At 27.7% G+C, this 13,341-nt stretch overlaps 1 protein-coding gene across 4 annotated transcripts in view; it reads right to left on the reverse strand.

Moving 5' to 3' along the window:
* Positions 1–13,341, reverse strand: part of LOC122499672 (kelch-like protein diablo) — a 98,075-nt gene that overhangs the window by 23,010 nt on the left and 61,724 nt on the right. For all 4 annotated transcript variants that reach the window (XM_043608147.1, XM_043608144.1, XM_043608145.1 and 1 more), the window contains one exon: positions 2,150–3,163. In XM_043608147.1, coding sequence (XP_043464082.1) covers positions 2,150–3,159 — 1,010 coding nt within the window. In that variant the 5' untranslated portion in view covers positions 3,160–3,163. The remainder of the gene's footprint in view (positions 1–2,149; positions 3,164–13,341) is intronic.

Consider the following 13,341-nt stretch of genomic DNA (forward strand, 5'->3'; position numbering starts at 1 on the left):
CATCAAGACGAATCGATTGGTATATAAAAAGTATAAATTGTATGAGAATTTGCAGAGTTAATCACAATTAAAGCTGAAAAATTCGCGTTTTTATCAAAAAATGAGTGCTTTCCGCAAAATTATGTTGCCGTATAAGAAAATCTTACTCATTTATTTCTAAAATCTTATTCTTTGCACCAAGACGGATCGATTGGTATATATAAAGTATATATTGTATTTAAATTTATAGAATTAAAACCAATTATAGACAAAAAATTTGCACTTTTAATAGAAATTCATTTTTTCTTAAAAATCATGTTGCTGTACAATAAAATGTTATTATTTATTGAAAAATAAATCAAAAATCTTATTCTTTGCATCAAGACGAATCGATTGATGTATATAAAGTATATAATCTATTGAAAAATATAGAATTAATTACAATCAAATTTGAAAAATTCACTTTTTTACTAAAATTTTTTTTATTTATTTAGATTCATATTACTGTTTAAGAAAATTTTATTCTTTCTATTAAGACGAATGCACTTTATTTTATAAATGTTAAATTGTATTAAAAGTTATTTAAAAATTAAATATTCTTATTGTTAATGCTTCCTCCACGAGGAAGCAAATTTTTTTTGCTGATCGTAAAGAGGAAGCAAAATGTTCATGTAATGAACATCTGGTTTAAATATGTATATTAAAGATTTGCTTGCATACTTAGAAACATTTACTTGCAAAGTATAGTTAAGATTGTGTAAAGATTTAAATTTCTCACTCCAATAAATGTTTATCATCAAATTTTCTTAAAAATGTAGCTTGAAGCTTTCCTGAACATTTGAATTACATTTTCGACTATACTTTCGTGAAAATTTTCCTGAAAATTTAAGTTAAATTTTTAAGAAAGTTTCGCGCTAAACATTTATTGAAGTGGAATATTTAAACCTTTATACAATTTTCACTAAACTTTGCATTTAAATATTTCAAAGCTTCCCAGTAAACGAAAACTAATTGAAATGAATTAAAAAGAATTCACAAAGAGCTTTCGTGAATCCCGCTTTGTGACAAATACGAATTGGAGCCATGATGCAATTTTCCTGAATTCGTGAAACTGTATTGAACTTCCGAACCTTCTATCCGTACCAATTCACTGGACAAGTTTTGAGCCTTTAATTTTTTTCAATTCGTTAGCACGAATTCAATGCATTCCTTGGCCATTTCTTTCGAATGCGAATTCGTTTGGACAAATTGGTACATATTGAATTAAATTCAATTGAATATACAAAGAGCTTGAGTGAATCCCGCTTTGTGACAAATACGAATTGGAGCCTACCAAAAATGTTAATTCGTTTCAATTCATTTGAATTAGTTTTTTTTTACTGGGTTACGAGTAAATCTTTAATAAATTTTTTGGAAAGTTTCGGTGCTATGTAATTAAACGTGACTAATTGAATCAATAAAAAAAATGTATTGAAGCATCAGTTATTTTTAACAAATTGTCAGAAAAAAAATATTACTATTTGAATTAGTGACTGACTTTTTGCTTCTAAATCAGTTATTTTTAACTGATTCAATAATTTAGAGAGTAGGATATAATATATAATGTCCAATGTATAAAATTTATAGTGAAATTTACGTGTGTGACGTGACGTTGTAGGGGGAGGGAGGGGGTTCAAGGTTTGTGACGAAGTGTGACATAGAGGGAGGGGTTAAAAATGGTCAAAAATCGCGTGACGTATTATGTGTACGGCCCCTATCTCCGTTCGTCGTTTATAAATAAAAGTACATATTTAAAACGTAAATAATTTTTTAAATTTTTTAATTATTATTCATTTTTACACAGCAATTGATATTTTTAATAATTTTAATTTAAAACCTTCTGAAGTTCAATTATTTTTCTGAAAATTTTGTGATGGTTTTTTTATTATTATTAATCAACTTATAAATTAATAAATTATCGAAATTGAAAATATCAATAGCAAGGATTTTGTGAAGTAAAATTTGCACATTTTGGAAAGTTCTTTTAAAACTTTTTTAACATGGCTGTCTGCATGAAAAAACTTTATAATATATTATCGTACCCTATAAAAATAGGGGAAAAATGGATAAAAGAGTGGAACTTCTGGAAATAGAGGAAAAAGGGGGAATGGAAAAACACTGTAAACAATACCTTTCAACGTGATTTAGACACTGAACTCCATCTTGTCCGCCGACAGCGTAAAGAAACCCGTCCAGGACAGCGACTCCAACACTCGTTCTACATGACGTGGTGGGCGCAACATCACACGACCACTGATTCGTTTGAGGATCATATCTTTCGATACTATTTAAATAACTTTGTCCATCGTGACCACCAACCGCATACAACAAATCATTGAGAACTGCGACACCGACTCCGCACCTTCTCTTGCTCATTGGCGCCACCATTTTCCAATCCGCCGTGTTTGGATCGAATCTCTCGACACTGGCGATCGCATCGCCCGAACACCATCCACCAACTGCAAATAAAACCTCACCCCGTCTCGTTGGTTTCCTTGGTCGCGTTCGCGGTCCTTGCATCAATGGCCGCTCTTGCGGCAGAAGAAGATAATTTTTCGCTTCATCCACCAAATCTCGACACGCATCATCCGATCTGACTAGCAAATCAGACCCAACCGTTCCCACGAGAAATTTTGGGCTCAAGAGTGGCAGTCGCACGTGTTGAAGAACTTGTGCCAAATGTTGACGTCTTTCGGAAACATTGTACTTAACCCAATTCATAACGGCATTAAAAACCTGCTCCTCCGTACGCACATTTAATTCATCGGACGATATGATATCGACTAATTGGCCCACTGGTAATAGTAGAAATTCCTCACTCTCCATCACCTCTTGAAAATTATGTTGCGTATACTTGTCGGCAATACGCAATAATTCTCGACAAGAATGCGTATCGGCAAACGCTCGAATTCCCAAGCAATTTGAAGGATCCAATTGTCGTTTGAGAAATTCACAGCAAATATCTTGAATTTCCGCCAATTGCAGGAGACACGCGGCAGGCAGTAGTGTTTGGACATTCGCCTCTTCAACAATTATGTGCGAGGTGTAACAAAAGTCTATCAGCAACTCCATTGCCATTTCGTCGATGTCACGAATCGTGACTTCAGTCTGCCGCGATTCAGCCAATTCGCCAGTAAACATTGCTCTATAAAAATGGAAAAACACTCTTTAAACTCAATTCTTAGATTAATCAAATTTATTAAACCATGTAACTTTATGGTGTTCAAAATGCGACTATTTGTTTTATTTTGGTTTTATATTTATGTTATTTTTGAGCGACTGTCTTTTAAATAACAATTGAGGGTTCCCAATGGGAAGTAAACGATTGGTTCAATAATGGGCCATGCTTGGCGAACTCCGTTCCATTATTGGAACATTAATGGCAACCATCATTGGACCACCAATTGTTTAAACTTGGGATGATCACGCTACTGCCAATGATCGGTAGCCAAGCATCGGGCCATTATTAGTTGCCAAGGAAACAAAATCGATTTTCAAAAGCTTGATTTTTTATTGGCAGCCAACAAAAAACCAAGGTTTTGAAAATTGATTTTTTTTAATTATTAATTAAAATTTATTTTAAAAAAATATATTTTTCAATAATATATATTTTTTTAAATTAATAGAACATATTAATTTAATTTTTCACCTCTGGTAAAACAAAGGTGAAAGACTGATAAAAATTCCCTCACCGTATCTCACAGTGGAGGGATAACTGTGAATGTCTTTGCGAGAGAGGAGCAGGTACTTATATAGAGCCAGTGAAACAGGTCACAAGCGAGAAGAAATCACTAGCATGCACTCTGGCGGCGCTTTTCGGAACTGTTTTCTGGCGCGCATGCATATCCTGACATTATCGACACACCCAGTAAAAAAAAACTAATTCAAATGAATTGAAACGAATTAACATTTTTGGTAGGCTCCAATTCGTATTTGTCACAAAGCGGGATTCACTCAAGCTCTTTGTATATTCAATTGAATTTAATTCAATATGTACCAATTTGTCCAAACGAATTCGCATTCGAAAGAAATGGCCAAGGAATGCATTGAATTCGTGCTAACGAATTGAAAAAAATTAAAGGCTCAAAACTTGTCCAGTGAATTGGTACGGATAGAAGGTTCGGAAGTTCAATACAGTTTCACGAATTCAGGAAAATTGCATCATGGCTCCAATTCGTATTTGTCACAAAGCGGGATTCACGAAAGCTCTTTGTGAATTCTTTTTAATTCATTTCAATTAGTTTTCGTTTACTGGGCAGCGCTTGGCAACCAACGTTGCGCCACTTCCGACAAGCGCCACCAGAGTGCATGTTAGTGATTTCTTCTCGCTTGTGACCTGTTACACTGGCTCTATAAGTACCTGCTCCTCTCTCGCAAAGACATTCACAGTTATCCCCCCACTGTAAAATATAAAGTGAGGGAATTTATCAGTCTTTCATCTTTGTTTTACCAGAGGTGACAAATTAAATTAATATGTTCTATTAATTTAAAAAAATATATTTTTTTAAAATAAATTTTTGAAAAATATATTTTTTAAAAATAAATTTTAATTAATAATTGAGCGGATGGGAAGAAGAACTCGATGTGACGCTCCGCTGCACGCTGTATTGTCAGTCAAGAGTTCCAAATGCCAATAAAATTAAAGTTTGAAATTTTGAATTTTAAAAAGTGCTACATTATAGAAAATAAAGAGGCGCATCTTTTTTTCCTTTGAATTTTTTTTATAGGACAATTAGTTTAAATAGAAAGTGCAAAGAACTAAAAAAAATTTATTTTTATTATTCATTCAATTTTAAAACATAAATCATCGTAGTTAAGACAAATATTGATAAAATTAATCGGTATTTGATATACAAACTCGTTAGGGTCTATAGAAGACGATAACATATCAAAAAACTTAAAAATTATTAATTGTTTAATAATATTTAATTATTATTAATTATCTACCAGCAATCACATTTTCTTACCTTCGCCGACAAAAAGTCAGTGGGGAAGTTTCAAATTAAAAGAACTTCCAGTGAGACATTTGTTCTTCAATGTATAAAGATGTTTTCTGAAAAATTTCAAATTGATTTATTGAAAAGTTTAGAAAATATCGAAGTTTAAACAAATTGCGCGTGGCGCGCTAGCGAGTCGCCGTGTATAGAGAATTATATTCTGTGTATAAATGATCTGCTTCTCATAACTTTTACATATACATTTATTTACTATCGCAAATAAATTGTTTTCAATTTATTTATATTGATAAATTAAAATTGATTTAATGTTTAAATTAATAAAGTTTTACTAAATGAATAGAATAAAATATTATTTATATTATAATATTATTATTATATTAAATATTTTTAATTATTGTTAAAAATTTTTACGCTTTAAGAATGTGAAATATTACCTTTAACGTTATTGTTAAAATATGTCATCAGAACGAAAAAGGAAATATTATGATGCGTCAAAAGAAAAGTGGAAAAATTTAATTAATGTATATCTAGTATTTCATTAAATATGTTATTGAAATGCCTTAACATTAGTTTGAGTTATTTATTAACATTTATTAGTATTTAAAAAATATTTTATTTATTTTTATTTTCACATATTAAAATGTGTTTAATTATAATAATTTAATATAAGGTTTCAATATTATATATTACATTTAAAAAATGTTTAAATAATTTTATTATTTATTATTATAAAAGTTTAATATAATTGAAAACAATTTATTTGCGATAGTAAATAAATGTATATGTAAAAGTTATGAGAAGCAGATCATTTATACACAGAATATAATTCTCTATACACGGCGACTCGCTAGCGCGCCACGCGCAATTTGTTTAAACTTCGATATTTTCTAAACTTTTCATTAAATCAATTTGAAATTTTTCAGAAAACATCTTTATACATTGAAGAACAAATGTCTCACTGGAAGTTCTTTTAATTCGAAACTTCCCCACTGACTTTTTGTCGGCGAAGGTAAGAAAATGTGATTGCTGGTAGATAATTAATAATAATTAAATATTATTAAACAATTAATAATTTTTAAGTTTTTTGATATGTTATCGTCTTCTATAGACCCTAACGAGTTTGTATATCAAATACCGATTAATTTTATCAATATTTGTCTTAACTACGATGATTTATGTTTTAAAATTGAATGAAAAATAAAAATAAAATTTTTTTAGTTTTTTGCACTTACTATTTAAACTAATTGTCCTATAAAAAAAATTCAAAGGAAAAAAAGATGCGCCTCTTTATTTTCTATAATGTAGCACTTTTTAAAATTCAAAATTTCTAACTTTAATTTTATTGGCATTTGGAACTCTTGACTGACAATACAGCGTGCAGCGGAGCGTCACATCGAGTTCTTCTTCCCATCCGCTCAATTAAAAAAAATCAATTTTCAAAACCTTGGTTTTTTGTTGGCTGCCAATAAAAAATCAAGCGTTTGAAAATCGATTTTGTTTCCTTGGCAATTCCTTGGCAACTAATATTGGCCCGATGCTTGGCTACCGATCATTGGCAGTAGCGTGATCATCCCAAGTTTAAACCATTGGTGGTCCAATGATGGTTGCCAATTGTTTTGCCAAGAAAAAACCATTGGGTACCAAGCATGGCCCATTATTGAACCAATCGTTAACATTGGCAACTTCCCGTTGGGTTATAAGGGTTAAAAATTGAGGGTTATCAAAGAACCGGTTATAAGTTTTTTAAGCTCGAAATCATTGCCCTGTAAATAAAAAATTAAACTGTTTCTAATTCCAATTTTTTGAGAAACATTTGGGTAATCTTTATACCAATACAAAATGTTTTCAAGAAATTAAAATTTTAAATCCTTTTTTTATTTAGAGGTCGAGAATTTTGAGTCTCAAAAACTTATAACCGGTTCTTTGATAGGGACCCTCAATTATTAAGAATAAATTTCTTAAAAATTTATGCATATGAAAATTACAGATAAATTTAATTTGAAAAAAATTATTTTTTGATTTCTCTTTTTTTAAAAACGTTTCAAACTTCATTCGCAAGTAATTTTTAAAATAAGTATTGAGGTTGAAGTCCGCAACGTTTTCAAAATCCAAAAAATAATGAGACGATATTTACTATTTTATTGTTAGCTTCAAATTTTAATTATTTGGAACTGTCCTCTTAGAAAAAGTTAATTTTTTAAAAATACAGGCAAACCTCTCTACGGCGGACTTCTATACTGCGGAAACTCGCCAGGTAAAAGTAGAAGGGATTATATCAGTGAGAGTTGTGACTGTGTGAGTGCCATGAAATTCAGGGCCGAAAAGTTCCGAATTGTAATTTTTACATAGATGTTTTTTTATTTAAATTATTTAATTTATAATTTTTGTTTATTTTGTGATATATTTTATATATTTTAAAAAATAAACATAAAAAATGATAAAATAAATAGAAAAACAAATCAAAGTAATTTAAAAAAAATAATTATATTTAAAATTCATCTCAAAAATTAAATTATTTTTTATAAATAATAAAATTCTCCCGAGGAATTCAATTATTTTCAATACAATTTTAATAAACTTTAAAAATCAAATATTTAAAATTATTAACAGATACGATTATTTTAAAAAGTTGAAAAAATTCTTTGTTCATTTGAAAGTAATTGAATTCAATTACTTTCAAAATTTTAAATTATAACTATTAAAGAAACTCCATTATTATAAAAAAGTTTAAAGATATTCTTCAAAAGAATGTAATTAGGATTTTTATAAATTTTAATTAAATTTTTCGCGAGAATTCGATTATTTTCGTAAATAATAAAATTCTGCGAAGTCAATTTCTTTGTCAATTCTTCTCAAATTTTTTGACAAAACTCTTTGCAAAAATTCAATGATTTTTAATAGATATTTTTAAATAAGGTTATTAATAAATTATCATAACTTCTATTTCATATTTAAAGATCATATGATTTAAAATGGTTGATACATCCCTGAACGTTCACTCACTAATAGCATTTTAACGAACCTCTCTACGGCGGAATCGTCTAATTGCTTTCCGCCGTAGAGAGGTTTGCCTGTAATGAGATCATCAAAATTCTTCTTATTTTTCGTTGCGAATTATATTTTTTTTCAAAGTAATATTTCCCACCAAAATTTGATTTTAATTTTTTCTAACATTTTCCTTATTTCCAAACAGAATTTTGACTTTTTTTCTGACCCAATTCATGTAATTCAAAAATGAATAGATACACCAAAAGTGTTTGTTGTACATTTATTTATGAATACTATCTTTAATTGTAAAATTATATGTATTCAAAACATGAATAATTTTATAAAAGTAAAATGTAGGGGAGAGTGGGGCAACCGGCCATACCTACGGTTTTTTTTACTCTTGTGACTAAACGAATCAACCGATTTCATTTTTCGATGGCTTGTTTGAAAGATCATTTAATTGCGCAACTTTTTCCCAGAGACACCTATACTAGGGTGTCCCAATAAAATAAAAAGTTTTTTTTTATTGGTTCTCATCCTCTAAAAATCTTTTAATTTGTGTATAAGAACACAATATTTGAAAATAAAAATTTTTAATATTAACCCGTGGTTCAGAGCCTTTGAACCATAAAAACGCTAAAAATTTAGTGTTTTTTCATTTTTAACATAAATATAAATGTCAAAATATAATGATTAGGGTGTCATTGTAAAGATAATTAAATTACCTTTCGATCCATATGTCACAGTATAAGATTCAATGAAAGTTAAGAGTGTTACACTCGATTAAAGATTAAATTTCTTGGAAATTTTGATGATTTTTAGACACTTAAGTAACTAGTACTTTTTTCACATTAAACAGTAAAAAATATTTAGATTCTAATTTTTTTATTGAGAGTCTAACATTACAAAAATCCGTAATTTAATCGTCGATTAAATTCGTCTCAAATTCCCTTACCCGATTTTGAGACGAATTCGATCGACTTTTATGAAGTTCTCCGCCATTTTAAAATTTGAAAAACTGACATTGGACTGTAAATCAGCGACTTCAGTATTTCTTGATCACTGATTTTAGTAAGTTTAGTGGTTATATCTAAATTTATTGTTTCAATTTTTGCTGCAAATGTTGAACGAATGATAGAAAATAAAAAAATAGTTTCGTTCACTAAATATAGTGTATAATTGTCATATTCAATCAAATCGAGGTCCACAAGGGCTAAAAATTTTCGTAATGTTAGACTCTCAATAAAAAAATTAAAACCTAAATATTTTTTACTGTTTAATGTGAAAAAAAGTACAAGTTACTTAAGTGTTTAAAAAATAAAAATCATCAAAATTTTTATGAAATTTGATCTTTAATCGACTGTAACACTTAATTTTCATTGAATCTTAAACTATGACATATGGATCAAAAGGTAATTTAATTATCTTTACAATGACACCCTATTAATTATATTTTGACATTTATATTTATGTTAAAAATGAAAAAACACTACATTTTTAGCGTTTTTATGGTTCAAAGGCTCTGAACCACGGGTAATTATTAAAATTTTTTATTTCCAAATATTGTGTTCTTATTTTTACACAATTTGAAAGAATTTTAGGGGATGAGACCCAATAAAAAAAAACTTTTTATTTTTTTGGGACACCCTAACCTATACTTTATCTTTTATTGTTTAGTTGCTGTGTTAACTTTAAAAAAATTTGCAAACGGGCCGGTTCGCCCCACCCCCTGGGGTAAATCGGGCACCCCCATGCACAGTGGGGCCAAATGTACTTTTTTTTTAAATCTTCGATACTAAATTCTCTATTGATTCCTCCAGGTCGATTTTTTAATTTTTGTTTATTTATATTTATTTGTTTATAGCAAAGTATGAAAAATTCGATATGTTGCTATAAAATAAAGTTTTTAACATTTAAAAATTTTTTATGTACTTTAGAAATCATGTTTTAGTATTTCTGAAGTAAATTTTTTTATATAACTACACTTTTATTAAATAAACAATACGCTAATTAATTAACTTTTGGAAAAAAGAACATGATTGAAAAAATTCAATTTGTAGAATATTTCTTCGAGTTTTTTACCCGAAAATTAATGGGTAATTAACATATAAACATTTAGTATTAATTTAATAAATTTTTAAAATGTTTAAACAATTTTTTATTGTTAATTGTAACTTTTCTCAACATTAACCAAGAAATTTTTTTTTTACATTTCTCAACATTTTACGCAGGAAATAATTAAATACAAAAGTAAAAGGTATTGTGTAAGTATTTAACAATTGTTTAAACAAACTAATTATGTTTTTTGTTAAAGGCCGTAGCAGTATAAGCATGTAAAAATGGCCCCCTCTTGGATTGGGTCCATATTTAGGGAATAATTTTGACCTATTATAAGACTTATTTTCACTAAGTTTCAACTCGAAAAAAAATTTTGTTTTTGAGTAATACAATTTTTTTGAAAAATTCAAAAAAATTCAAAAATTTTTTTTCCCTCTGAAATTGTTGAACCGATTTTCATGAAAAAATTTTTTTTGTACAATACAATATAAACAGTTAATAAAAAAAAATTTTTTGACCAAATTCTAACAAAGAAAGTCAGTAAAAAGTCAGTAAAAAAAAATTTTTTTTAATTTTTTTTTAAAAAACATTTTTTTTTTTATTGAAATTTTTTTTGCACAACCGCTATTTTTTTTCTATAAAATAATAGTCATTTCAAGAGTAACATATATTTTTTGCAAGATGATTGAAAGGGTACTTCATACTTTAAAAAAAAAACCGATTTTTGGCCCCTAAATAGTAGTTTTCTATATAAACGAGGGGCCAACATTTTTTAAAATTACATTAAAAATTAATTAATACTTAAATTTAATTTCTAAAAAAGTTAATAATATATGCCTGTTTATTGTAAATATTGATTTTTTAGTCAACTTTTCAAAAAAATTTACAAAAAAAAAAAATTTTTTTTGAAGTTTTTTCAACTTTGGCATATTTTTTAATTATTGTAGAAAAAATTTGAAATTTACATAGGTTTAAGTTTTATCTTTAACTTAACCTTCGCGCTACCAAAGATTTTTGTATACGCGGACTACCGGCTGGCCACACGGTGTGGCCAAACGCTATTTTACTTTTATGTTCCCAAAACGATTAAAATTCATCAAAGCTTTTGTATATAGTTATGTGTTAATACAAATTAACTGAAAAATTTTGTCCAGTGAGTTAAAATGGCGATTCGATTGATTACAAAAGTCGAGCAGATATACAACATTATGTATACTTGGCCACACCGTGTGGCCAGCCGGTAGCGCGAAGGTTAAGACCAAAAGAGTTTAAAAATCTTAATCGGTTCGTGAGATCCCAATATATGAGGCATTCCATTTCAAAACGACCCCCTTAGTAAACAATTGCCAATGTAAGACAATTTTTAAATGAATATTTCTTCCATTCTGTAGAACCAAATTGCTTTTTATATTAGTGATTTCGAAAGTAGAATTTCTGAACTTTCTGATAATAAAAAAATATATTTTTTTAATAATTTAATTTAAATAGAAAATTGAGTTTAAAAGTTAAACTTTGAAAAATCTCAAAACACGTTACCTCCGATTTTAATAAAATTCATATCAAACGAAAGCTTGAATATTCTTCTTTTTATTTATCAAACGATAATAATGGACATTTCAGTAAATTTTAATTAATTAATTAAATTTTACAGACATTTAGAAGGTTATTATGCATAAATTGAGAAAAACAAATGCCGCCCTATACTTAATAAATGGTTTTCTCAATATAACCTTCGAAATGTTTGTAAAATTAATTATTTTCTCAAAATCCACTGAATTGTCCATTATTATCGTTTGATAAATAAAAAGAAGAATATTCAAGCTTTCGTTTGATATGAATTTTATTAAAATCGGAGATAACGTGTTTTAAGGTTTTTCAAAGTTTAACTTTTAAACTCAATTTTCTATTTAAATTAAATTATTAAAAAAAAATATTTTTTTATTATCAGAAAGTTCAGAAATTCTACTTTCGAAATCACTAATATAAAAAGTAATTTGGTTCTACAGAATGGAAGAAATATTCATTTAAAAATTGTCTTACATTGGCAATTGTTTACGAAGGGGGTCGTTTTGAAATGGAATGCCTCATATATAGAAAATATCTACTGCTTTGATTCAAAAATAATATTTGTTTGAATAATTGTGTTTAATTCAAATATATTTTCTGTTTTGGTTTAAACAAAGAATATGTTTAAAAATGTTATGATTGATCCAAACTTAAATGTTGATTAGAAATAATTTAAAATCAACCATAAATTTTGTTTGAATTGAATATATTATTTCTATAAATGAACCAAAAAATATGTTTGAATTAAACTGAAATTTGTTTGACTGTATAGCAAAGATATTTTAAGTTTGATTTAAACAAAATTTTTTTGAATCAAATAAATCGTTTTCTCAGTGATTGACATGTTTTTGGGCCGTGCGCGTGCAGCCGTAGCGGCAATTCCCGACGGTAGTGTACGTCCATTTACTTTTTTAATAAACCTTGTACATACTAAAAAATCAATATTTACAATAAACAGGCATATACATATTATTAACTTTTTTAGAAATTTAATTTAAGTATTAAATAATTTTTAATTTAATTTTAAAAAATGTTGGCCCCTCGTTTATATAGAAAACTGTACTATTTAGAGGCCAAAAATCGGTTTTTTATTTTTTTAAGTATGAAGTACCATTTCAATCATCTTGCAAAAAATATATGTTACTCTTGAAATGACTATTATTTTATAGAAAAAAAATGGCGGTTGTGCAAAAAAAATTTCAATGAAAAAAAATGTTTTTTAAAAAAAAATTTAAAAAAAATTTTTTTACTGACTTTTTACTGACTTTCTTTGTTAGAATTTGGTCGAAAAATTTTTTTTTATTAACTGTTTATATTGTATTGTACAAAAAAAATTTTTCATGAAAATGGGTTCAACCATTTCGGAGGGAAAAAAAATTGTATAACTCAAAAACAAAATTTTTTTTCGAGTTGAAACTTGGTGAAAATAAGTCTCATAATAGGTCAAAATTATTCCCTAAATATGGACCCAATCTAAGAGGGGGCCATTTTTACATGCTAATACTGCTACGGCCTTTTATTTTTTAAAAATTAAAATTTCGATTTTTTTTTTATTTTTGAAAATTTTTCTATTTAAATGAACTAAACTCAAAAGTCAGGCTTGCAAATGATAATTTTTATAATTATTTAAACAAATTATTAATATTTTTAACTTTTAATAGAATTAAGATACTAATTTACATTTTATCGTGATTTCTAAAACATTTATATTAAGAAATTGTAAGAATATGTAACTGTGAAAATAACTTTCTTA

This window comes from Leptopilina heterotoma, unplaced genomic scaffold, assembly GCF_015476425.1.
Source record: "Leptopilina heterotoma isolate Lh14 unplaced genomic scaffold, ASM1547642v1 Lhet_171, whole genome shotgun sequence".
Classification (NCBI taxonomy): domain Eukaryota; kingdom Metazoa; phylum Arthropoda; class Insecta; order Hymenoptera; family Figitidae; genus Leptopilina; species Leptopilina heterotoma.